The 27,599-nt window shown below is 41.8% G+C and overlaps 1 protein-coding gene across 1 annotated transcript in view; it reads left to right on the top strand.

Moving 5' to 3' along the window:
- Positions 1–27,412, top strand: part of CLTRN (collectrin, amino acid transport regulator) — a 37,692-nt gene extending 10,280 nt beyond the window's left edge. Inside the window, exons 4-6 of the mRNA XM_082864909.1 lie at positions 7,258–7,371; positions 12,042–12,236; positions 26,585–27,412. Coding sequence (XP_082721035.1) covers positions 7,258–7,371; positions 12,042–12,236; positions 26,585–26,741 — 466 coding nt within the window. The 3' untranslated portion in view covers positions 26,742–27,412. The remainder of the gene's footprint in view (positions 1–7,257; positions 7,372–12,041; positions 12,237–26,584) is intronic.
- The last annotated feature ends 187 nt before the right edge of the window (positions 27,413–27,599 follow it).

Below are 27,599 nucleotides of genomic sequence, written 5' to 3'. Positions count from 1 at the left end.
TGGATGGGAGCCAGAGAATTAAGTAACCTCTGTTGGAAGCCTGCTGTGTAGGCTGCTAGGTAGGCCCTGAGATTTAAATGATGGGTAAATCCAGGTCCCACACAGCACAGGCCCACACCCAAGAAGCCGGCCCTGGGAGTCATGGAAGACGGACGAAATGTGACAGAAACAAGACAGTTCCTTTGAAAGCATTACTTACAAATCTTGATATCAAGTGGTTTTCTTGCTCTTCCCTGGATTTTCTTAAAAGTAGAATGGAAGAGGGAAGGACAAGTTTAAGTGGTAGAAAGTTCTGGTTTCATTAGATCAGATTACTTGAAGGTTTCTTGGGACTTTGATTGAAGATGGTAAACAGGTGTTTTCAAGTTTTTATAATAAGGTTTAGGCCAGATTTTCTAAAATAGTTTCATAGGAATTTTTAAATGTTGAAAGTATTATTATCTCAGGAAAATATGATTAAGTTTAAACTTTAGTCTATTTTCCAGGAAAACTGAGAAATCTAATTGCCTAGTTTACTCCAATATTGGTTTTTTAGAATAATTTATCATTTTTAGCAGGAGAGGCAGAAGTCTAACTCAGGCCTAGCGTTCCCTTTCTGAGGAAAATGCTGTAAGGCACGGAATGGATTTCTTCCTCTGCCTAATTATTCAAGGATAAGCCTTGTGATCTAAGAACGAACAACATGCTCTTGTATCCACGGTAAGGGGATTAACGGTCTCGTGCCTGTTAAACAGCAGCCCAGCTCCTATTTAGTCCTTTGATTTCCAGAAACAAGAGCCTGATTCTTCCCACCCTAGTTGGCCCTGTCTGGCGCCACTGATGAGGAGTGGCAGTGGAGCCAGTTCTGAGACAGTTACCTTCAGACCAGGGCTCCCCACACTTGAGGAATGGGAGTGGACCTTTCTACCCTTTTAGTGATTTGCTGACAGGAGCGACTGTATATGTGTAAATACTACAGCTTTGTGAAGCAGTCGGACAAAATTGTTATTCCAGTGAATACAAAGAATTGCATCAGACCCATCTGTATTTACAAATCTTGAAAGTGTAGGTTTGCTGTTTAGCTGTGCTAATGCCATTTCAGTCATTATTTATTTATTTTTATTGAGGTATAATGGACAGATCACATTATATTAGTTGTGGGTATACGACATAATGATTTGATATTTGTGTGTATTGTGAAATGATCACCTCAGTAAGTCTAGTTAACATCCGTCACTGTGCATTGTGATATAATCTTTTTTCTTGTGATGAGAACTTTGTAAGATTTACGCATTTCAGTTTATTCATTACATCAAAACATACTTTAAAAGACATGTTTAGTTCAGTAAGTGCTGTCGGCTGATTAATTTTTCATTTTGTGCAAATCTTAGAGGACATTCAGTGTGGTCACATTTAGAAGAAAGGGCGTGGAAGAAGTCACGCTGGTTGGACATAATCTATCACTGGAAGGAATCTGCATCTTTTGGTCGCTAAGTAAATTATCTACTGAAATCTATAAATCACTCTTCGTGTTACTCCCTTTAGCACCCACTTTCCTTACATGTACACTTCCTCTTGGCTACCTCTATCTGCACTATACTCAGGAGTCTTCTTATACTAGAGAGTTGTCTGTGTTATGTTGTCTGAATATTTGTGATTGGGGAAACAAAGTTTTAGGGAAGTAATCTCCCTCCTTTCCTTCCTCCCTTTTCTGTTATTGCCGTGCTGGCCCAATTTACTTTCTCAGTTACTCTCTCTTGGAGTAATGTAGAAACAGTGAGTAAAAACAGTGGAGCCCATTGCTCCGTTCTGTTAGTTCATTCATCCATCTATTCACATCACAGTCACTGAGCACCCACACGGGCCACACTTCAGGAATACAGGGCCGCACAGTGCAGGGTGGACTTGGGCCTTGGCCTCGTGGCCCAGGGCCCAGAGAAGTCTTGTGTTGCAGATGAACAGAGTGTTTGATAGGCTCCCAGGGAACGCTCAGCTGATAAAATTGAAAACGGTGCTCAAAGCTTGGAGACTATGAAGCTCTACTGTGGGTAGAAATTAGAGCCCCTCCTGACAAAGACTGTGGACAAACCACGTGGAATCCAGAAGCCCTGTGCCCTCCCCTCTGTCCTGGGTCTGTTCTCCGACGGAGCATGGCGTCTTGTGGGCAGATTCGGGCATCTCGGGAGTTTTGGCTCCCACTTTGGTTTTAATCTTCTGGTGAGCTCACACTGTGACCTTGATCTTCAAGCGTCTTAATAGCACTAAACTCCTAGACCCGGCACTCATGGGCAAGGTCGTGCAATCTAAATGCCCCTGCAGTAGAACTCTTTTCCTAACCCTCCCTAACCATAGTGGCTAATCATTGTTAGCTCTTGGTAAACATCTGTGAGTGAATGAAGCATGCTTAACGTCCTGGCTCTTAAACCAGGGCCCCGTCTACTAGGCTGCAATGGACACAAGCAGACGGTGTCCCACCCACCATTTCTCCCTCGTGTTGCACCTGAGTCCCCAGGGCGGATACTCCCACGGTGAAGGTGGCGGGAATGGCCACAGTAGAAAGAGCTCCCCGCCGCCTGCATTTTGTCTCTTGTTGGACCTCAGTGTCTTACTCTTGAGGTACCCAGGACATCTGTTAATTTCCCAAAGGGTCATCCAGACAAGGAGGAAGCCCCAGCCCACAGGGGTGTCTCCATCGTCCTCTGCAGCCTCTGCCTTGCAGCTGGCTCCAGAAGCAGGGCTGTGCTTTCCCCTGGCCCTTTCCCCACAAGCTCGCTACTTTGGGAAGTGGGTTTACTCATTACCAGTTCAACTGCCTGGATCGGAACAAAATGTAAACACATCTCTGTAGTTCTGTTTCTACAGTTGATATTTGTAGAGCAGAAGCTTACTGTTTTGTGTGCTTAAAACCTTTGACTTACTTTTCCTGGCTAAACCATCATGTAGGAGGGATACTTACTACTCTTCTACTGAGGAAGACCCTAAGCAGTTAACCGTACCCTCACTGACACACGAAGGTCTCAAGCCCTTTCTAGTAACTCACGCAGAGTGCAGTGCCTTGTCTCATGTCTAGCAAATGGCAGGTAGTAAACTTCAGAATAAAAGCTTGATTTATAGAGTTTCAGCCCAGGATGTTTTGTATGTAACAGTAACTGTCTCCATTGAAAATGTTGAGTTTAATATTTTCAGCCAGCAATTTTAATGTTTTGGACATCTTTATTTCTAAGTAGATAATATATTTTCCTGTTATTTGCTGAGGTGCTGTGTTAAAGCCTGAGTTGCCACCCAGTGGAAACATGGAATGAAGGACTTGAATTCGTAGTAAGGGATAGTGGGTTCCATGGTGATGGGGACAGAGGAAGCGCTTGGGCCACAGTGTGTCGATGGAGCTGTGTGCATCCCTCCTCCTGCCTTGGTTTCTTCATAGCACATCTCCCCACCTGTCAGTGTGTACATTTATTTAAATGTCTACCTTCTGTCTCCGCCCCCTTAGAAAGCGTGCTCCATGGGAGGGAGAAGGGACTTTGCTATGTTTACAGCTCATTCTCTGACTCTCTAGAGGGGAAACCTTGAAATTCATGTTTGAACAGTATTTGAAGAGGCTTTAGATGGAAAGAACAATACAGGCAAAGTGTCCAAATGACCATTTACTTGGTTTCCGGCCCCCTCTATTATGCCAGCAATATTATTTTGTATTTTTTTTTATTTATATAAATGGCTTGTGCTACCCATAATATGCCACTTCCCGTGTTTTTCATTTGACAGTGTATTTTTGAGATATACCTTTTTAAAAAAAAAGGTGTAACTCTAGTTCCGTAGTTCCCAACTGGGGGTGATTTTTGTCCTTCAGCGAGTGTTTGGCAGTGGCTGGAGACATGTTTGATTGTTTTTACTGGAGGAGGTCCTGATGATATCGAGTGCACAGAGGCCAGGTTTGCTTCTAAACATCCTGCAATGCACAGGGCATCCACATCATAGAATTATCTGGCCCAGACCGAACAGTGCAGAAACCCTGGGCTCTTTCTCTCCTTTAATCTGTGGAATAGTAGTCCCTTGATAGCAATACCATGTTCACTTTATCCCTTCCCCTGTGGACATTTAGCTTCTTCCAATTCTCTGCTGACAAGGGGGGCTGCGAAGAACATCCTCACCAGTGTGTGTGTGTGCGTGTGTGTGTGTGTGTGTGTGTGTGTGTAAGAGTGTTTCTGGTGGCCGCACTGTGTTCTAGGAAACACTTCCAAATGCCGCTTCAGAAGGGCTGGACCCATCGACACCCACAGCACGGCCTGGGATTCCAATTCTCTGCATCATTTCCAACATTTGATATTTTTTAACTTTTCAGTTTTGGCCAACCTGAAGATGATAAATGAGTAGCTCATTTTAAAAAACCGCATTGTCTGATTGTTAATAAGGCCCAAAACATGAGTCATTCGCACCCCACAGCATTCTGCAAAGTGGGGGATATGTTTTTGCCAAGCACACACCACTTCATTTTGTTCATCTCTGTGTCTTTGAAGAAGGCACATTTTGGGAGACCGGGCTTGACTGTTTCTGCCAGTAGAGGTCACTGTCCCTCAGTGGCTCTCCACCAGTGTCATTGTACACTGCCCGCCCCGCCCCCTCCCCCCCCAAACATCTGGCAGGGCCTGGAGACACGTTGTATGTTTACAATATGGATTATCTACTGGCACCTAGAGGATAGAGACCAGGGATTTTGCTAAAACCCTACAATGCAGAGGTCTGCACCCCACAAACAAAGACTTGTCTGGCCCCAACAGAGCCAGGGTGGAGAAACCATCATGTGGATGAAATCCTAATGTTTGAATCTTTGAAAGAAAGACCATGACAATCTCTAGGATAATGAAGCTATTTTAGTATTATTTAAAATAAGAACCACCTTTAAACCGTATGAAGTGGGCAGTAGGGGAGACGCACGCCTTCCTGAGAAGGGTCTTCTCAGGGGCAAAGACAGCAAGGGTGGGTGGGCAGGAGGGAGTGCAGGCCTGGACGTCAGCGGTGCTTCCTCGGGGCGGGCTCTGCAGGTAGGAGAGGTGACTCTGGGGCTTGGCAGCTCCTGGCTGGAGTGGAGGGAGCTGGCCTGGCGGTCCGTGCCAGTGACTCAGGCAGGGGTAGGGCAGGTGTCAGCTGGGTAAAAGAAATGTGGGTTTGAGTGTTAGGAGGAGGTGGCCTTGGCTCTCAGGACTCAAGGGGGACGTCAGGCTGCAGGAGGCCCAGGCCCGGGAGTGCTGATCTGCCCCCATCTCTCCAGCGAGGCTCTGTGACTGTGCCCTGGGCGGGTGGGGGGTGGGGGGGCCTCACAGCAGGGTGGGCGGCAGGCAGGGAAGGCTCAGGCAGGGCTGCTGTCACGCCGGGGCTTAGTGTCCTCTTCTCGGAGGCGCTTGCACCGGGAGCAGATGCTGCTTCTCAGAGGCCCCGGCCTGGGCACAAAGACAGGGACCACTCCATTCCTCATCACGGGCCGGAAGGCCGACAGCCTGGGCTCGGGGCTCTTAGACCTGAGAGGCCCGTCGAGCCGCCTTTGTCCTTCCTCGCATCGGCTGAGGGCCCTCAGCGCGGTCTCCTTGGCACAGGGATCCGGCGACTTCTGGCTGGGCGGACACGTGGACAAGCTGCTTAGGCTTTCAACGGGGGCGGTACGGATGTCCACCAGGCTCTGCGTGTGGCAGGAGAGGCGGGCGTTCCACTGGGACCTCATCGTGAAACCGTTGCCATGGCTGGAAAACCCCAGCCCCGAGGAGGTGCGGAGGGGCGGCCCGCTGGGAAGAGGCCGCCTGCTGCGGAACCAGAGCCTGCGATCCTGGCGGCGGCGGCGGCGGCGGTAGCACAGGATTTGGCACCCGTCCCGGCCCATCGGGAGGCAGGTTCCGCGGGCGGCCCGGTCCATGGGAACCATGGGGACCGGCGCTTCCGGGCGTGGGCTGGCTGCGTGGCCTTGGCCATGCCCAGGTACATGCTCAGGTAGCTGCCCATGCTCACGGGTCAGCGGGGTCGGACCTTCGACGGGCTTTGGCTTCTGGGCGGCCCCGAAGTCTGTAGACGCGAAGCTTACGGCGCTGAGGCGACCGTTGGCATCGGGGTGTGGGACGGTTCGTGGGGCGTCGGAACCTCTGGGCATGAGGTCCTGCGTGCGCCAGGCCGGGGCCTCGCGGACGCACCCGGGGCCCCGCGGACGCACCCGGGGCCTCGTGGACGGACCCGGGGCCTCGTGGGGCGCACCTGTGTTCTGAGCACAGGGGATCCTTCAGCTCCCACTGCTGGCCCAGGCCCTTGGCTCTGGGTGGCGGGGGAGCCCTCCACTTTTTGCCCTTGACATTTAAAGGGAGGAAATATAATAATTTGTACCAGGCCCTGAAAATTGACTGAAGGGCACTCTCTTTCATTACTGTAAAAATGAACAAAATGCACTTGAATGCTCCTTTAAGGAAAAAGAGCGAATTTACTTGTATTTCTACAGAGGCTGTGTGTTTCTTCTAGAATGGTTGCTAATGTCACTTTTTGTAATTTTATTCTTAAGGACCTGGTGAAAGCCTTTCAGGACTTATTTTTTAGCTCCGACAACGTTGGTTTGTTGTGGATTCTCCTCTTATTTTCTGCGTTCATAGATTTCATACATTCATATATAGATTGTCTCTAATCTGAACACTAATGCCATTTCTTTCTTGTCATTTCTACTGGTGATCCAGATATATAGAGTAGAGTGAGGCACATTTCCAATTTATAGTTGGAAGCAGGTACCCGCAAAAACAGTGTTCAAAGCCTGCTGGTAAATGTTACAGCACTTCAGTCTGGGGGGTCTGTTGTTGGGCCGACCCCAGTTACTGGAGTAGGAGAGGGGTGGAAACAGTGGCCAACAGAGGAAGCAAGTCCTCGATCAACAGATTTGTCTGGTTCTGAGAGGTGGAAGGCTGAATGAAGAGGACACTAAAAAGATCCTGATGAGGAAACACAAAAGGCTTTTGTGTCAGAGAGGCCAAGAGTTGAGGAAACAGGGATGCTGTCAGCTAACAGGTGATGAAGAATGAGATACGTAATGCCCTCTACTGAGCCATTCTGTTTTTTCTTTCTTTTTTGGTAGATTCCTTATTTTAGGAATGATCCCCAAGTCTATGATTTTGAAATAAAGGAAATTTCCTATATTATTTTCTTCTTAGTAGGACATTTCTTCACCTCTTAAGACGATAATAACACCAGAGTGGAATATCTAATGCAATTTGGTATTATTCGCTCATAATGTACTTTTTTTCTTCTCATCATCTGCAGAATTTCCCACGTCCTACTTTGCAATGTAACCCAGCGGGTGTCATTCTGGTTTGTGGTTACCGATCCTTCAAGGAATCACACCCTTCCTGCTGTTGAGGTACAGTCAGCCATAAGGTAATCACCGCTAAATATGCCTTCCACTGGTAAATCAAGGTATTGATTAATTCAGCTGTTTTGATAGATTTTGAAGACTTCTCTCTCTGGTTCACAGTGATTTATTTATTAAGATGTCAAAGGTTTCATTTTGTTATCTTGGAATAGAGATTAGTATAGATCAGTGGTTCTCATCCAGGGGCAGTTTTGCCTCCAAGGAGACATTAGGCAATGTCTGGAGACATTGTTGTACAGTGCTGGTGACGGAGTAGGCAGAAGTTAGGGACGCCAGTTAACATCCTCCTGTGCTCAGGATAGCACTTCACAGCAAAGAACTATTCAACCCCAAATATCCATTGTGCTGTGGATGAGAAGCCTTGGTTTAAACATTAGCTAAGAAGGTTTAGTACTGTCTTCTTTTGGCGAGAACACCTTGTACGGCACTATCGTGTGATGGTTTGTCATATGCCTTCTCGAGCCTGAATGCTTAGGTGTTTTTTTGTTTTAGGGGAGTATAGTTGCTTTACAATGTTGTGTTAGTTTCTACTGTACAGCAAAGTGAAAGTCTTTACCTTTAAAAGATAATTTTTTGAAAAAAAGTAAAAGCATGACTTTCATACAAATCAAAAATAAATGCTATCCAAGATTCTATTATCTTATTAGTTAATGAGGGAACTAGTAAGATGTTAAAACCAGTTTAAAGGAGACTTCAAGGCAGCATGCAAATGCAGGAATTGAAGAATGGTGATGTTTATTTATTAAAAAATACACCAGTCTATCCATTGGCAGTGCTCCACCAGACACAATTCACCTTGATTTTCTGTGGACAAGAATCATTTACATTGTATCAGTTTTCTCCAACTTACAGATATGCAAAATAACTCAAAAACAGTAAAAGGTGGAAATTGTCCAGAAAGGTAGACTTGCAGGACACTCAGTCATATTTTTCACCCATTTGAAGTTTTACCCATTTTTTCCTGACAGTTCCCCTCCTTCTCTCCTTGGGATTGTAACAAACTTTCAGAAGTGAAATGTATTCTTTTCTGCACAGAAGCAGAAGAAGCAGTTTGTTTTTATTTCAACTAATGTGCACTTTATGTGTGTCAAAACTTCAAATCCCACACATGATTGGTGTTGGGCAAAGGTATATTGGAAGAATGAATTCACAAAATAAACTATTTCCTGAAAAAGAATGAAACAAAGTTCATTCTTCTTACAAAGGATTTATTTACAAGTTACTGAAATGCATATTTTTCTCGTTACCAAAGAGAAATGTCTAGTGAAAGAACTCATCTGCTCTTTGTAAAATATTAATGTTTAAGATAATGAGTGTATAATCAAATGCCAAGTGTTTTTGTGTGAATAATCATCTGTTTCCCTTGCTGAAGCAAAGGCATTGAGGCTCTATACCCATGGGAAATGATTTAACAAGGTTTTCTTTGTTTTGTTTTTTTAATAAATAAATTAATTAATTAATTTTGGCTGCATTGGGTCTTCGTTGCTGTGTGCAGGCTTTCTCTAGTTGCGGCGAGCGGGGGCTGCTCTTTGTTGCGGTGAGTGCGCCTCTCATTGCGGTGGCTTCTCTTGTTGCGGAGCACGGGCTCTAGGAGCACAGGCTTCAGTAGTTGTGGCTCAAGGGCTCTAGAGCACAGGCTCAGTAGCTGTGACACACGGGCTTAGTTGCTCCGCAGTATATGGGATCTTCCTAGACCAGGGCTCGAACCCGTGTCCCCTGCATTGGCAGGCGGTTTCTTAACCACTGCGCCACCAGGGAAGCCCTAACAAGAAGGTTTGAGCCAAATTGTTTCTGCACTTTTGCCAGTAAGAATACTGCTAAGAGCCACTACTTAGGGAGTAAGAATTAGGAATATTGTATTTCATGAGAAAAGGGATTTTATTCAAGCCCTGTGATGAGGGAGGGCTACAAGGAAAATGAAGGCCCTGTGGTTAAACCAAGCTTCAGTTAATGTGAGGCGGAGGAGTGAGTGTTTAGGGTGAAGGTTGAAGATCTAGAGGAATATGTTCACAACAAAATGTCTGTTTCAAAGGCCCTAGTAAGAAGGACTATTGAGGGGGTGAGGATGGCCAATAGAATGGGAATTTATGTTCGGGAATGGATAGGACTCATCAGAATTGTATGAAAATAAAGGAAACAGTACCAAGAGGGAAGGATAGACTGAAAAGAAGGGAGATGGTACCTAGAAGGCAGGTAGTAGGAATTTCAAGGCTGAAGAACCTATGTGGTTGGGCAAAATAATGCTAGTTCCACCTAATGCTTGCACAATATTTTCTGGTTCACAAGGCATGTTCTGATGCGTCTGTGGAATTTAGTATCAACACCAAACATTTGTGAGCTATTATTATTATCCCTGCTTTATAAATGAGGAAATTGAGGCTCAGGGAGATTAATTGATTTGCTTAGGTCACCTAGAAAAATAAAGAGTGACGACTTGAACGCAGGCATGCTGCCAGCACATGCAGTGATTTTTTTTTTTCTCCCGGTCTGCTAGAGTATCCACACCTATGGAATTAGGCAAGGGGATGACAGACCAGTTTTAAGATGTCTGCTTTTGATCTGTTTTGAGGGCTTGGCCTTATTCAAGGCCAATCTTGGCTAGAAGATATCCATGGTGATTGATGCCTCTTGGGGATTTCAGTGGTAGATGGAGATATAGTTTGTACTAAACTAGAATTTCTTATCAGCCTGAGTGCTAACCAACCAGGTAGACAGAATGAGAATGCAGAGCAACTTTTCACTTTACTCTGTTGTACCTTGGTAGTGGGGTTCATTATTTTGTGGGAAGCTTTTTGTTACCGTGTTAGCAAAATTAGGTTACGAAAAAAGAAAACATTCCGTAGTTTGACAAAAATTGCATGGAAATTATCCCCTGCTGCAGATTCCCTGGCTGGGATTCTCCTTCCCATTTATGAATAATCAGGCCTCCCTCCCCACAGATTTTCATTTGCTAAAGGAGGTCTTTCCTGATACCCTGGTGCTGGTCTGCAGAGATTCTCCAGCTTTTACTCTCAGGTTCAGGATCAGTAGTCACCAGCCACATGTGGCTCTCAAGCACTTGAAATGTAGTTAGTCCAAGGTTAGATATGCTCTAAGTGTAAAGTACACACCAAATTTCAGCGACTGAGCACAAAATAAAATGTGAACCAACTTAAAATTGATTACATGTTGAAATTATATTTTCTTGGATATAGTGGGCAATATATATATATATATATTTAAAATATTTATTTATTTGGCTGTGCTGGGTCTTAATTGCGGCACAGGGGAGCTTTAGTTGTGGCATGTGGAATCTTTAGTCGCGGCATGCGAATTCTTAGTTGCGACATGTGGGATCTAGTTCCCTGACCAGGGATCGAACCTGGGTTCCCTGCATTGGGAGCTCAGAGTCATAACCACTGGACTTCCGGGGAAGTCCCAAAATATATGTTATTAAAATTAATTTTCCCTGTTACTGTTTACTTTTTTTTTTTAAACGCAGCTCCTAGAAAATTTGACATCACACGTAAGCTTCACATTATATTCTGGTTTCAGTGCTGCTCTGGAGGTTGTTGAAGTCAGCTTGCCTAGTGTGAATTCAGTAAAGGCCACACAGTTATCTCCAAGAAATCTCCTCATCTAATTTGCAAATTCCAGTTAGAAATTTAGTTTCAGTCAAATAAGTTTTTGCTACCAACCCCTCCCTAACTGCCACCAACCCCTCCCTAAGTGCCACTACCACCAAAAATACAGATTTTCCCTGGGAAAAGTAATGCATTTACCTTCATATTTTTCTAGACTTTTGTACTCCTAAAGCACCATTTACTTTAGTCATATGGAACTACTTGCAGCTGACGCAACAAATCATACTACATACCATGTCTCCAATTCCTATGCTCACTGCACACTTTGGTCTAAAGAACTCCTACTTGTCCCTCAAAGCACAGCTCAAAAGTTGCCTTCTTAGGAAAGCAGCTGTGACATTTTACTATGATGTACTTACCCCTCTGCAGTGCTCCCACTGTGCCCATATTTACCCCTTGCACTGTGATTGCACTGTGATTGTGGAGGGACTGATGGGCCACTCTTCTAGACTGTAAGCTCCTTGGGTATTTTTATTTCATTCTGTATCTCCAGCACCTAGCACAGGATCTGGTACTTAGTAAGTTTCCAGCAAATGTTTGTTGAATTGAATGAAAAAAAAAAGATCAAATTGATGGATTTGCAGCTGCTCCTGGCTTCGTGTTCTCTTTTCTGCTGCTGGTTTTGTTTTTTCTTCTCATATTTATCACCCACTTTTTGCATATTATTTTATCTTTTCAGGCTGTTGGTATTTATGTAAGGCACCTTAAATAGAGTTCTATCATTTTAATCTAGATGCTGCCTCTCAGGAAATAAAACATGGTGGGCAGAGCTCAAAGCTCAAGACTTCCAGTTACTTCTAGGACATTATCAACAATGGAGGGCAGTAGTACATAGAGAAGCATCTTTCTGGCAACCAGCACTGCCACTTATAGACAGAAAACCACAGCATGATTTGTCCTTATCAAACTGTCTGTTCAACCTGAAGTCTCCTGCTAGGGGGATGCTCTGTTTATAGAGATAGTTATAATCGTGGGGAGATAGGGTTATACCTTCTGTTTCTAATGTTTCTTCTGTCTTGTTTCGTTTGTTTTTAATCATCATTGTATTTTAGAATGAATAGGAACCGGATCAACAATGCCTTCTTTTTGAATGACCAGACTCTGGAATTTTTAAGAATTCCTGCCACTCTTGCACCACCTACTGACCCATCTGTGCCCATCTGGATTATTATATTTGGTGTGATATTTTGCATCGTCATAGTGGCAACCATGCTATTGATTTTGTCAGGAATCCGGCAACATAGAAGGTAAGATATTTAAAGGGAGTGATTTAAAGAACATTTTCTTGTTTACTCATGACTTGGAAAAACAAGGAGAGGATTTTCCCCTAGATGAAGGAAATGTGTTATATCTGAAACTGAAAAAATTGGTGATTTTTCAAAATATCACTTATGCTCTTGTTTTTGGAGACTTTTTGGAGTCCGTGTCCCTTAGTTAACTATGGGTCCTTCCATTACTATCTTTCTATTCTACACCATGTGAATGTTTTATATCTAGAGTTGGTTTTAATATCTGGGTTATGATTTTGTAAGCTGGATATACAGAGCTAAGCAGACTTTTTGGGTAGGCAGAGTTAATCTTTGCTAGTCATCCACCTCCAAAGACTAGTAGTTCCGTAGTCCTTTTCATGCCTCCTCACCTTGGCCTGCCTCTTCCAGTGCCTGCAGCCTCCACCTTGTACTACACACTTTTGTGATGTTTTATATTCCCTCCCTTTGATGGATGCTCTCCCTCTAGTGCCTATGATTTTATATAGACCCGTGTTCTTCACAGTGGCCTTTGAATCAACTTCCTGCATCAGAATTGCCTAGAACACTTGTTTAAAATATAGGTTCCTTTGCCCTACCACAGACCCACTAAAGTCGATTCTCTGAAGGAGGTGCATTCTTTTAACTGAAGTTTAGTTGATGTACAAGTGAAGAAAATATGTTTTAATGAATATCTAGGCTATTCTAATTCACTTAGTTTCAGAGCTTCCAAATTAAGTACTTACATTTAGATTCCCACTCCTGGAGTTCATTTAGCTGGATTCTGGGGCACATGCAAACTTTGCTGTCAAAATTATTGGTATTAGAGAATTTCAGACCAGTGGGAGAGTTATTTAGGTAGAGAGGAGACAAGATTTCTTAGCACAATGAAAGGAGAAAATAATTTTGTTTACAAGCACCTCTGATCCAGAGGGGAAGTGAAGAGAGTCCTTAACTCTTCAGTAGACACTCTGATGCTTCTAAACCTTCCCTTCTGATACCAAGGAAGAGGAATTCTGGTAAGTGGAATCACAGGCACACACATTGGTTTTCAAAAGGGTTGGTGCCCACACGGGACATGCAGGTTGTGTTTGGCCAAGTGTGTGTTTGACTAAATGTTTCTCCTGAGACTTTCTACTTTCCATATTGTTCACCCTGGTTATTAGCAGAAGGTAATCATTTTAAATTTGGGGCTTTATAATTTTTTTCACAAATGGTAAGTGAAATGCTATGGAATAAATGTGATTTACGTGTAGTGCCCAAATTAAGCTCAAAGATTAAGATCAAGTTGTACTTGCTTGCTTTTCTTGCTCTTGGCGTGACACATAATGCTGAGAGGCTTGGTACAACTTATTAATCTGTTTTGTTTTGTTTTTCAGAATATTAAGAAATATTCTCTTATAGTATTTGAATACCTATGTTTAATAGTTTTAAGTTTTATATTAATCCTGAAATGCTAGGATTCTATGGCTTCCAACAACTGTAACCTTTGTGAATTCACGCCATCTCCTTGGTTCCCAATTTCCTCACTAGTACAATATGGTGAAGGAGGTAGAAGAATGGGCTCTGGAGATAGACTGCTTGGATTCAAAGTATTTATTGCCTAGACTCTGCTCTTGTATGTAATCCATTAACTGTATGGATATCAGGAAATACAGGCAATGAGTCAGGGAAACCAAGCTCAAGAGGATATGGTTTGTGGTGCTCGAGTCAAGTTGGTTAAATTTTTCTTTACTGTCTGTGCATAGATAACTTTGCTCGAGTGACAGTGAGGTATATTAGAAAGAATTAATTTGCTGGGATCAAAAGAGTTAATAGAGTTCTTGAAGTAGTGCCTGGCACTACTGCTGTTAGCTGTTACTGTTATTTTATTATCCTGCCAGTTGCTGGTCTTCCGGCTCGTTAGTGCTGGGATCAGCTATCTCTTCCTTCTGAGCAGATTCTGCAGTAATATAATAACTGAGTGTGTAGCATCATACTCTGTTGCCCGGGAGAAGAGAGGCTGTTGTCACAACCTTGCCTTCACAAATTTAGTTCATGTTCAAACCAGGAAACAGATGGACAAATCTCCTGTGTCAACCTGGAGAGCATCAGTAGTTAGCAAATAGAGTCAGGACAGTTATGAGAACCTTTTGAAGAGAAATTAATTTGTTGGGTTTTCCATTTGGTACGGAAAAAATTTGGTGGGTTTTTCTTGGGCAAAGTATCGCTTCAAAGGTGGGGAGAGGGTGCAGTTTGAAGTGGGGAGAGCCCTGATCATTGTGATGAAAGCCTTTTCTAATTGTGGAAAAATAGGAGTTGCCCCTGAAAGCCTTTACTGTTGAGGAAGACAAAGATTTGTTCAAGAATCCAATTCATACATTAGGTAATAATGAACATAGTTTGTGTGATACAAAATCTTAAACCTAGAAGACCAGGACGGACCACAGGGTCATCTGAATCACCATTCTGCTTCTGCAGAGAAGAGTGCCCGTGTCATCTAAGACATGTGCATCTTTATACTTACTACTGAAGAAATTACTCAAGTAAAGCTTTAACTATTCTGTTAGCTGTGTCAATAACAGCATTCCATTGACTGTTCAGAACCGCTGGGTGGAAAGTATGCAGTCACTGGGGGCCCAAACTAGGTGAACTCAAATACTAGTTATACCCTTTAGCTGAGTGACCTTGGTTGCATCATGTAATTTCTGTGGGTCTGTTTCTCCATCTGTTATAGGGAGATAATGTCTCACAGGACTTAAATGAGGATTGGGTGAAAAAATGTGTATAAAGTACCTAGGTTATAGCATGTACTAAATAAACAGTAATTAGTATTATCCAAGATGAGCTTAACCCATTTCTGTGATTAAGGGATGCTAGAAAAAGATCTCTTTTCCATCCAGATATTGCCACCGTACTGCAGAAGATTTTCCAGTTCAATGACTTATTGCTTGAGATTTTATTAGTTAACAAACACCTATTTTATTTTATTATTTTTTTCATAAATATTTTATTTTATTTGACCATGGAAGTTTATCAGTCTATATTTGACTATGTCCTCAACCAATATAACTACAAATGAGGTCCAGCAATGCCATTCCAACTGCATGATTTTAAGAAATTTATTCTGACATGGTGCCTAGACATTTTCTCCCACAAATTAGCCCCACTCCTAAGGATCAGGCAAGGCTGGAGATGGTCTCTGGAGAATATGGTCTTGACTATGGGCTCAAATCTCAGGTAGAGTTGGGTTTTTTTTTGTTTTTTTTTTTTTACCATCTTTATTGGAGTATAATTGCTTTGCAATGGTGTGTTAGTTTCTGCTTTATAACAAAGTGAATCAGTTATACATCTACATATGTTCCCATATCTTTTCCCTGTTGCATCTCCGTCCCTCCCACCCTCCCTATCCCACCCCTCTAGGTGGTCACAAACCACCTAGCTGATCTCCCTGTGCTATGCGGCTGCTTCCCACTAGCTATCTGTTTTACATTTGGTAGTGTATATATGTCCATGCCACTCTCTCACTTTGTCCCAGCTTACCCTTCCCCCTCCCCATATCCTCAAGTCCATGCTCTAGTAGGTCTGTGTCTTTATTCCTGTCTTACCCCTAGGTTCTTCATGACCTTTTTTTTTTTTCCTTAGATTCCATATATACGTGTTAGCATACGGTTTACGTTTTTCTCTTTCTGACTTACTTCACTCTGTATGACAGACTCTAGGTCCATCCACTTCACTACAAATAACTCAATTTCATTTCTTTTTATGGCTGAGTAATATTCCATTGTATATATGGGCCACATCTTCTTTATCCATTCATCTGTTGATGGACACTTAGGTTGCTTCCATGTCCTGGCTATTGTAAATAGAGCTGCAATGAACATTGTGGTACATGACTCTTTTTGAATTATGGTTTTCTCAGGGTATATGCCCAATAGTGGGATAGCTGGGTCATATGGTAGTTCTATTTGTATTTTTTTAAGGAACCTCCATACTGTTCTCCATAGTGGCTGTATCAATTCACATTCCCACCAACAGTGCAAGAGGGTTCCCTTTTCTCCACACCCTCTTCAACATTTATTGTTTCTAGATTTTTTGATGATGGGCATTCTGACCAGTGTGAGATAATATCTCACTGTAGTTTTGATCTGCATTTCTCTAATGATTAATGTTGTTGAGCATTCTTTCATGTGTCTGTTGGCAGTCTGTATATCTTCTTTGGAGAAATGTCTATTTAGGTCTTCTGCCCAGTTTTGGATTGGGTTGTTTGTTTTTTTGATATTGAGCTGCGTGAGCTGCTTGTAAATTTTGGAGATTAATCGTTTGTCAGTTGCTTCATTTGCAAATATTTTCTCCCATTCTGAGGGTTGTCTTTTGGTCTTGTTTATGGTTTCCTTCGCTGTGCAAAAGCTTTTAAGTTTCATTAGGTCCCATTTGTTTATTTTTGTTTTTATTTCCATTTCTCTAGGAGGTGGGTCAAAAAGGATCTTGCTGTGATTTATGTCATACACTGTTCTGCCTATGTTTTCCTCTAAGAGTTTGATAGTGTCTGGTCTTATATTTAGGTCTTTAATCCATTTTGAGTTTTTTTGTGTGTATGCTGTTAGGGAGTGTTCTAATTTCATACTTCTACATGTACCTGTCCAGTTTTCCCAGCACCACTTATCGAAGAGACTGTCTTTTCTCCAGTGTATGTTCTTGCCTCCTTTATCAAAGATAAGGTGACCATATGTGCATGGGTTTATCTCTGGGCTTTCTATCCTGTTCCACTGATCTATATTTCTGTTTTTGTGCCAGTACCATACTGTCTTGTTTACTGTAGCTTTGTAGTATAGTCTGAAGTCAGGGAGCCTGATTTCTCAAGCTCCATTTTTCGTTCTCAAGATTGCTTGGCTCTTCGGGGTCTTTTGTGTTTCCATACAAATTGTGAAATAGTTTGTTCTAGTTCTGTGAAAAATGCCAGTGGTAGTTTGATAGGCATTGCATTGAATCTGTAGGTTGCTTTGGGTAGTAGAGTCATTTTCACAATGTTGATTCTTCCAATCCAAGAACATGGTATATCTTTCCATCTGTTTGTATCATCTTTAATTTCTTTCATCAGTGTCTTATAATTTTCTGCATACAGGTCTTTTGTCTCCGTAGGTAGGTTTATTCCTAGGTATTTTATTCTTTTTGTTGCAATGGTAAATGGGAGTGTTTTCTTAATTTCACTTTCAGATTTTTCATCATTAGTGTATGAGAGTGCCAGAGATTTCTGTGCATTAATTTCATATCCTGCTACTTTACCAAATTCATTGATTAGCTCTAGTAGTTTTCTAGTAGCATCTTTAGGATTCTCTATGTATAGTATCATGTCATCTGCAAACAGTGACAGCTTTACTTCTTCTTTTCCGATTTGGATTCCTTTTATTTCTTTTTCTTCTCTGATTGCTGTGGCTAGAACTTCCAAACTATGTTGAATAAGAGTGGTGAGAGTGATCAACCTTGTCTTGTTCCTGATCTTAGTGGAAATGGTTTCAGTTTTTCACCATTGATGACGATGTTGGCTGCGGGTTTGTCATATATGGCCTTTATTATGTTGAGGAAAGTTCCCTCTATGCCTACTTTCTGCAGGGTTTTTGTCATAAATGGGTGTTGAATTTTGTCAAAAGCTTTCTCTGCATCTATTGAGATGATCATATGGTTTTTCTCCTTCAAGTTGTTAATATGGTGTATCACGTTGATTGATTTGTGTATATTGAAGAATCCTTGCATTCCTGGAATAAACCCCACTGGATCGTGGTGTATGATCTTTTTAATGTACTGTTGGATTCTGTTTGCTAGTATTTTGTTGAGGATTTTTGCATCTGTGTTCATCAGTGATATTGGCCTGTCGTTTTCTTTCTTTGTTAAATCTTTGTCTGGTTTTGGTATCAGGGTGATGGTGGCCTCGTAGAATGAGTTTGGGAGTGTTCCTCCCTCTGCTGTATTGTGTAAGACTTTGAGAAGGATAGGTCAAACACCTATTTTAAAAGGCAAGTGATCTTATTAGGCCTGCTGTTTACTATAATAGTGGTGGACTGACTAATGAGCTCTCTCTAAAAAAAAAATCCCCTGATTTGTAGCATTTGCTGAGTTCCTATCCAGTCTGAAATTTCTGAGTGTTTGAGTCACCTCTAGCAAGCCTGTGCCAGCCAGTTTCAACACGCCATTACAACTGCCGCCTCTTCGTGAAATAATTCGAGGAGATTGCTTCTCTATTACCATCTAGTTGAGAACAGCAGTTCGCAGAATTGAGAGATTTGTTGCAGGAAAAAAGTTGGAAAAGTGATTTTTTTTTCTTTTGGGGAATAATTAGGGAGTTGGGTATGTGGGAAGACAACCAAGATGAACTGCATATACTTGACAGTGGTGTCTGTACTAGATCTGTGTCTAGCCCCAGCCTGGAAGTGGCTATTTTAGCTCTCTGGTCAGCTTTATGGTAATGGTGATGATGGTGATGGTGATAGTGATCACTGTAATGGTGGGGGTGATGTGATAATGCTAATGGTGGTGAAGTCGATGATGTGATGTGTGTTTTAGTTGAAAGAGCACTGGATCAATACTCCTGGTTTTGGGTTCCAGTCTCATGCCCTGGCATTTTTTAGCTGAATGACCTTGATCCAGTCATATATGGAAAATGAGGATAATATTTTCTTAAATAGTTACGATGATGGGAAGACAAAATTGGAGAATACACACAAGTGCTTCATACACTGGGGAGTGCTATATCAATGTAAAGAAGCATCATCATCAAAAAGCAGTTACAAAGTGCTAATTCTATGTAACCTGGCACCTTGTGCTGTAAAAGAAGAGTCACAGACACAGCACAATTTCAGACTTGTATGTATATAGTAGAATTGATTCATGAGTCCTGCATATAAATAGACTGTTATAATGTTATTGTCTTAGGAAGGGATCTTAAACAATGATCTGAATCCATCTCTCCAGAAGCCAAGGCCCAGAGAGGTAAAAATATCTTATTCCTTTATTGACCATCCATTATGTGATAGGAGCTCTAGAATGTATCATGGAAGAGACGTACATAGATAACATGGGTGGTCTTTACCTATAAGGAGATGATAATCTTGTAGTTGTAACAAAGCCAGGTCAAGGACTCAGGACATTGAACCCTAGCTAATGCTAGCAGTTGAGCAGAGTCACTAGTAAATTCACTTGGTTTATTTCTGGTTATATTTCTCTTCCCGTAAGGTCAATAGTAAAGGGAAGTGCATTTGGATTTCTATGAATTTTTTCACACAAGGGGCTGGGGCTCAGCCAATATTTTCATATACTGAAACTTCACTTTCTTATAGAGTCGCAATTAAGTGAATAAATTGTCTTGAAAATAGAAATGTAAATGAAATCAGAAATGTTAGAGCTAATAATTGTTTTACTTTGCTGTTCTTAAATGTACACACTCAATAAGAGTCAAATATGTGTGCTTCCCTGGTGGCGCAGTGGTTGAGAGTCCGCCTGCCGATGCAGGGGACACGGGTTCGTGCCCCGGTCCGGGAAGATCCCACATGCCGCGGAGCGGCTGGGCCCGTGAGCCATGGCTGCTGAGCCTGCGCGTCCGGAGCCTGTGCTCCGCAACGGGAGAGGCCACAACAGTGAGAGGCCCGCGTACCGCAAAAAAAAAAAAAGAAAAAAAAAATGTGTTTTGAGAGAAGCCTGGGGAGATGAAATAGAGTTCTAGGTCTACTCCTTTCACCCGTCTCATTCCATTATGAAAGACAAGTTGCTCTACATATTTGAGTCTCAGCTCCTGCACTTGAAAAACAGTGATAATAATAAAATCTACATAGTATTGCAGTAGGAATTAGGTGAGATGATGTGTACAAAGCACTTAGTCTGCCGTGTAATAGATACTAATTCTTACTGTTTTGCTATCACATCACCAGTCTCACTGTGCTGCAACACCCATTAAAATCGTTCCAGCAGTGCTGCCATTTCCCCAGGACTCATCCATACTGATTATGACGACAGTCCCAGTTCCCCAATAATTAACTCTGTCCTGTTTTGGAATCATATTTGTCTGTCCTTTGTTGTTTGTCTGGCTGTTCTTGGGCCTTGGCTTTTCAGCCCTATCTTGTTTGAAGGGAGACAAAAATACTGTTTCTGCTTTTAGCTGCCACTACTTTATCTTGAGCAAACCCTGATCCTTAACACCCCCTAGCTACGTGGGCCACCCGATACAGGCAGACCTCACTTTATTGTGCTTCACTTTATTGTGCTTCGCAGATACTGTGTTTTTTACAAATTGAAGCTTTGTGGCAACCCTGCATGGAGCAAGTCTGTCAGCACCACTTTTCCAACAGCATTGGCTCACTTTGTGTCTCTGCGTCACATTTTGGTAATTCTTGCAATATTTCAAACATTTTCATTATTATTATATTTGTTATGGTGATCTGTGATCAGTGATCTTTGATGTAACTATTGGAATTGGGGGGGTGGTCCACAGACCACACGCACATAAGATGGCAAACTTAATGATGAATATTGAGTGTTCTGACTGCTCCACCAACAGGATGTTCCCCGTCTCTCTCCCTCTCCTCCAGCCTCCCTATTCCCTGAGACACAACAGTATTGAAATCAGGCCAGTTAATAACCCTACAGTGGCTTCTGAGTGTTCAAGTGAAAGGAAGAGTCACATGTCTCTCACTTTAAATCAAGAGCTAGAAATGATTAAGCTTAGTGAGGAAGGCATGTTGAAAGCTGAGACAGGCTGAAAGCTGGGCCTCTTACATCAAACAGTTAGCCAAGTTGTGAGCGCAAGGGAAAAGTTCTTGAAGGAAATAAAAAGTGCTAATTCAGTGAGCACACAAATGGTAAGAAAGTGAAACAGCTTTATTGCTGATGTGGAGAAAGTTTCAGTGGTCTGGATAGAAGATCAAACCAGCCACAACATTCCCTTAAACCAAAGCCTAATCCAGGCAAAGCCCTGATTCTATTCAATGTTATGAAGGCTAAGAGAGGTGAGGAAGCTGCAGAAGAAAAGTCTGAAGCCAGCAGAGGCTGGTTCATGAGGTTTGTGGAAAGAAGCCGTCTCCATAACATCAAAAGTGCCAGGTGACGCAGCAAGTTCTGATGGAGAAGCTGCAGCAAGTTACCCAGAGGATCTAGCTGAGATAATTCATGATGGTAGCTGCACCAAACAACAGATTTTCAATGTAGATGAAACAGCCTTCTATTGGAAGAAGATACCCCCCAGGACTTCCATAGCTAGAGAGGAGAAGTCAGTGCCTGGCTTCAAAGCTTCAAAGCACAGGCTGACTCTCTTGTTAGGGGCTAATGCAGCCGGTGAGTCAAAGTTGTAGTCAATTCTCATTTACCATTGTGAAAATCCCAGGGCCCTTAGGAATTATGCTAAATCTACTCTACATGCGCTCTATAAATGGAATAACAAAGCCTGGATGACAGCACATCTGTTTACAACATGGTTCACTGGATATTTTAAGCCCACTGTTGAGACCTACTGCTCAGAAAAGATTCCTTTTAAAATATTACTGCCCATTGACAATGCACCTGGTCACCCAAGAGCTCTGATGGAGATGTATAACAAGATTAATGTTGTTTTCACGCCTGCTAACACAACATCCATTCCTCAGCCTATGGATCAAGGAGTAATTTAGACTTTCAAGTCGTATTATTTAAGAAATACACTTCATAAAGCTACAGCTACCATAGATAGTGATTCCTGTCGTGGATCTGGGCACAGTCAGTCAAAAACCTTCTGGAAAGGATTCGCCATTCTAGATGCCATTAAGAACATTCATGATTCCTAGGAAGGGGTCCAAATATCAGCATTCACAGGAGTTTGGAAGAAGTTGATTCCAGTCATCACGGATGACTCTGAGGGGTTCAAGGCTTAAGTGGAGGAAGCAGCTGCAGATGTGGCGGAAAAAGCAAGAGAACTAGAACTAGAAGTGGAGCCTGAAGATGCGACTGAATCGTTGCAATCCCATGACAAAACCTTAACAAATGAGTTGCTTCTTATGGATGAGCCAAAAAAGTGGTTTCTTGAGATGGAATCACTCCTAGTGAAGATGCTGCGAAGATGGTCGAAATGACAACCAGGGATTTAAAATATGACATTAACTTAGTTGATAAAGCAGCGGCAGGGTTTGAGAGGACTGACTCCAATTTTGAAAGAAGTTCTCCTGTGGGCAAAATGCTATCCAACAGCATTGCATGTTACATACAGAGAAATCATTCATGGAAGGGAGTCAGTCGATGCAGCAAACGTCACTTTTGTCTAATTTTAGGTAATTGCCACACCCACCCAGCCTTCAGCCACCACCCTGGTCAGTCAGCAGCCTTCGACGTCAAGGCAAGAGCCTCCACTAACAGAAAGGTTCCAATTCGCTGAAGGCTCAGATGATGGTTAGCATTTTTTATCTCCAAAATATTTTTAAATTAAGGTATGTACTGTGATTTTTTAGACATAATGCTATTGCACATTTAATAGACTACAGTATAGTGTGGCTCGCTTTATTGCAGTTGAACCAAACCTGCTGTATCTCCAAGGTATGCCTGTACTTTTTTGGTCCCCTCTTTTGCCCATCTTCTCTCTGGATTTATGAGAAATAGCCACACTAAGGCTTCTAAGAGCTAGTTTCAGGTGTTTTAGTCACGGGGTTTTTTTTGTTTTGTTTTGTTTTCAATCCTCTTCCTGAACCACCTGACATGCAGGAACAGCGGAAGTCATTAACACTCATTTTTATTTTTCAGGAAAAAGAATTCATGTTTTTAGCAGAACATCAAATCAGAATGATCCAGAAAGATAGTTAAGTTTTATTATACTTAGAGCAATGTGCAGGCAGTGACTCAGTTTATTACAGGACACACTATGAAATGTGACAAAGGGCTGTATTACTGTTAGATAACCTTTGAACTTCTTATCATGTCCGCCAGCCAGCAAGTTACTGACACTGCAGTTTGTGAAGCCTGGCAGTGCCAAGACTGTGAACAACTAGATCTAAGGTCACAAAAAAATAACATGTACCTAATTTGTCATGGACACGGCTCTCGTTTTGATAAATTTCCACAGCGATTTTGCTCAGAATCTTTTTGATTAAGAAATCCTTCTTCTAAAGAAGAGAAACTTGTCCTCATCCATCTGCATCTTCCTTTTTCGTTCTTCCCCATTCCTTGTGATGCCTGGTGGATTATTTTTCCTTTGTGGTTGGCGGGGGGAGGGGAGGCAGGATTTCTTGCCATGATCTGCAAGTGTCCAGCTCTCTGCAATTTTGCTTCTAATTCTGTAAAAACTTTTTTTTTAACTGAAGAAACTGGCAAATGAACACTGGCAACCATTACTTCTAAGACTGCTGTTGCATTGCCACCTACTTCAGAATGCTCCATCCACAAGGATTTTTGTAATATGAGTTTCATAGTTACATACACAAATTTCAGGGTAAAACTTGACTGTTAAAAACCTATTTATTGTTATGGAGAATTATTATTCACTCCAAGCCCAATGAGGAGTGACTTGGGGAGAAATTGCGTGAGCTAGGCATTTTTGATGATAATTTATAAATATACATTTGTCACTAGGGTGTCATTCTTACTGAAACATCACTCCTCTCTTTTATAATCCATGAAAAGGAGGGGAGGATGAGTGAAATTTGGAGTTTTTCTTTTTTATTGAGCCCTTTCTTTCCACTTTAGGACAAGAACTGTGTCCCTTCCAACACATAGTAGGCACTCAAAACATAGTTATTGAATGAATGTTGGATACTATGAATGGAAGTGATGTGTTCGATGGTTATAGAGTGTCAGTTGTCTTTGCTTTCTGGATGACGTGGAAAGTGACGAGATACCCCTGTCTACAGGAGGAGGGACCAAAGAATTCTAGTCCTCTGATAGGTGATTTCACCTGGCTGGAGGACCTTCTCATCACAGGAAATTGTATGCCTACTCCAACTGGCACTGATTGTTGACCGCTGATGCTTGGAATGGACAGTGTAGTATCTTCACCCTGAGGAAGGGAAAACACAGCAGCCTGTCCTTACCTAGGTCTCTGGGACTACAACCCACCGACTTCCACTCCCAGCGTTGGGCCTGTAGTGATACATTTTGACATTTGACAGTGGCATGCACAATGGCAAAATACTTTCAAGTGATGACAGTGGGATCTACAGTATTGAAATGCTACTTTACTTTTCTTTATAAACTCCACCTATTTGAAATTATCTAATAAACCATCAGTGAAGCCTGGCAAAATCTGTATTCACTCCTAATTCTTAAGGTATGAAAATGAGTACTTTCCTCCATCCATTTGAAAAAATAACTATTCAATAAATACAAGAAATATCACGTGTACATTCCCTTCCTTCCTTCCTCCCTTCCTCCGTCCCTTCCTCCCTTCTTCCCTTCCTTCCCTCTTTCTTTCTCCTTCTTCTGATAGATCTCATTCAAAATCTACCTTGGGCTGCTGTCTGAGTAACTTTGCCTACAGCATTAGTCCATCCATTCTTCCATCCAGTTGTTTGTTCCATCACCCAACTACCGTCCAATCATCCATCCACCCATTCATCCATCCATTTATTAATTCATCATCCAGCCAACCAGTCATTGATCTACATTCATTGATCCATCCATTTATCTGTCTAACTAGCTAGCCAGCTACTCATATGTCTGTCCATCCAACTCTAAGCACATTAGTTGAGTGCCTACTCTATGCTGTCAGCTGTTTTACAAAATATCTTTTAATTTGGAGTTGTCTGATTAGTTCTTCCTGAGAGATTCAGGTCAAAAAAATCTGGTGATGGGGTAGGGCAGGAACACAGGACACAGAATTTTATTTTTAAAAAATATGTCTTCTCGGTGCATCACATCTAGAGGCACTTGTCAGTTTGTCTCATTGTTGGTGATATTCACCAAATTTCTCCCTTTACAAAAAACAAATGTTTCTTTATAATTAGTACATTGCTTGTAGGGGTGTTACACTGAGACCCTGTGAGTATGCTGTTCCTTAGTCATCTCCCACTCAGTGCTTTAGTATCCATTGAGGAGCCTCATCACAATCAATTATTATTATTTGGTGATTTTCTCTTTCTGTTGCACCTTCTATATTGGTTGTCATTCTTTTGTAAACAAGAGCTCTTTCTTTTCTCTGCCTTCCTCCACCATATTCTTTAAAGCACTTTGAAATGAGCTCTCGTGTAGGACTAATAGGAAATTCTACCTTGATCATCTTTGGGGCATCTTCACCACCTCCTCACCCACTAGAAATTCACTAAGTTTCTAAGGGACTTCCATAGCGGTGGACGTCCATCCTGGTCACCACAGCAGTGTCCACCATCCCAGCCATGTGATCCACTCAGGTCTGCCTCTTTGGGGCTTCTACAGATTTCTGGGACAAGAGAATCTTTGACAAGTCTGGGAGCCTCGTGTCTAACATCATGCCTCCATGGTGCCCTAACATCTAACTTGTGATAATCCTGAGGGAAACTCTTCTGCCCTCTGATTGCCTAGAGGTACTCACATCTCTTTTCTCCCCCTACCTCTATGATATCAAGCACAACTTGGCTCAGTGTCTTGGCCTTTCACAAAGGACAGGAAGAATGTTTGAATTCAAGGCTACATTTTCCCACACTCCAGGGAAAGATTAAGGATCTGGTTACCACTTGGATTGGGGTAGCAGGGTCCTTAAAGGGTCTGAGAATGAATAACTTAAAAATTTACCTGTTAAATAGAATTTTTTGGAATGACCTGGGATTATAGCTATGAGTTGTAATTAGTAAAATGTGTTCGGAGTTCCAAAAACCTGACTTAACAAATGAATACAACTATTTTGTAATGAGTAGAGCCAAGGAATGATACCTGCAGTTTACAATGGTTACATCCTTTCTACAAAGTAATGTGAGTTTGCTTCTTGGTATCTCATTTCAACCTGATTTTTACCTAACATTTGCAGACCATTAATTTGTCAAATCTTGTGAGAGGAATTTATTACTTTTTTAAATTCAATTTTTGTGAAGTTTTCCTAGAGCTAAATTTTTTAACTTGCCAATTTACCATATGTTTTCCTCACATTCCTTCATGCAGTTTGTGTGTGTGAATGTACATATGTATATGTGTGTGTATACAAACATATTCATTCATACAAATATATATATTCATTCATATACATATATATATAATCCATGCAGACTTCTGATCTTGATAGCATCTTTTCACCTCATCAACTCTTTATGATCTTTGAAATTTATTTGAAAATACACAATGTCATCTATTTTCCCCATCATTCTAGGGTTCCTCTTCCCTTTCCTGATCTCCATGTTTGTACAGAAGACCATCCTTTCTCTTCCTAGATCCCAATCATTCTTTTTATGTGCGTTTAGGAAGAACAAAGGACCTTCTGAAATGGAAGACACTGAAGATAAATGGGAAAACACAGTCAAAATTGAAAATGGCATCCCCTGCGATCCCCTGGACATGAAGGGAGGGCACGTTAATGATGCCTTTGTGACAGAGGATGAGCGGCTCACCCCCCTCTGAAGGGCTGCTGTTTTGTTTCCCCCTGAAACTCAACACTTGTTTCTGTGCAACTGCTGAACATCACAATTCATTGAGGGAAGATTATATATTTTGTTTCACCATTCTTCTTTTGTAAGAAATTTTGAATGTGCATGAAATTGAAAGGCAATGAATTATACCCATGAAGACCATTGGAATAATAAGCTGTTGACTATCCAGAATATTCTAAAATATTTCTCTGACAGCACAGTGTGTAAGTGTAGTCATGTGGCATTTGTAGTTACTGATTTTAAAATGCATTAGTATTTAAGCATTTCCAGCAATAAGGTCAGGCCAGTATATATATATCACACTTTAAAGACCTAAGAAAAAATACTTTTCCAGTGGAGAATGCCTATAATATGGTGTCCAAATCATTGAAAATGGATCCTTTTTGAATATCATTTATATCACTCTGTATGTGACAAGATAAGCAAGAAGAACAAGTAATTACTGTAAATGGGTTGGATAAAAATGGGCGTGTTGATATACAAGGTGGAATTTGATCCTGTTATCATACCAACAGTTGCTTATATATATTTTCTGACTATCGGTCTCTAATAGGGCATCTGTATTCATTGATTATTTCTGCAGTTTGTAGAAGTACAATCTATGCTAACTTAATAAAGTGCTAATCATCTCTTTTTAAGTGACTGACTGTAGTCTGCAATTTATTTTCACACTGTGGAACATAGTAAGCCTTATTTTTATGTTACGTTTAATCTGCTCTCCAGTCCTAGAAATGAATTATTTTTGTTGTGTGTATCCCTGCTTGAAGACTGTAGTTTTTAGACTTGATTTTACTTTCAGGTAGGCCATGTATCATTCTAAATTCTAATA

The sequence above is a fragment of the Leucopleurus acutus genome (assembly GCF_964270905.1).
Source record: "Leucopleurus acutus genome assembly, chromosome: X".
NCBI lineage: Eukaryota > Metazoa > Chordata > Mammalia > Artiodactyla > Delphinidae > Leucopleurus > Leucopleurus acutus.
The sequence above is the reverse complement of the archived record's forward strand: the minus strand, read 5'-3'. Positions and strand labels throughout refer to the sequence as shown.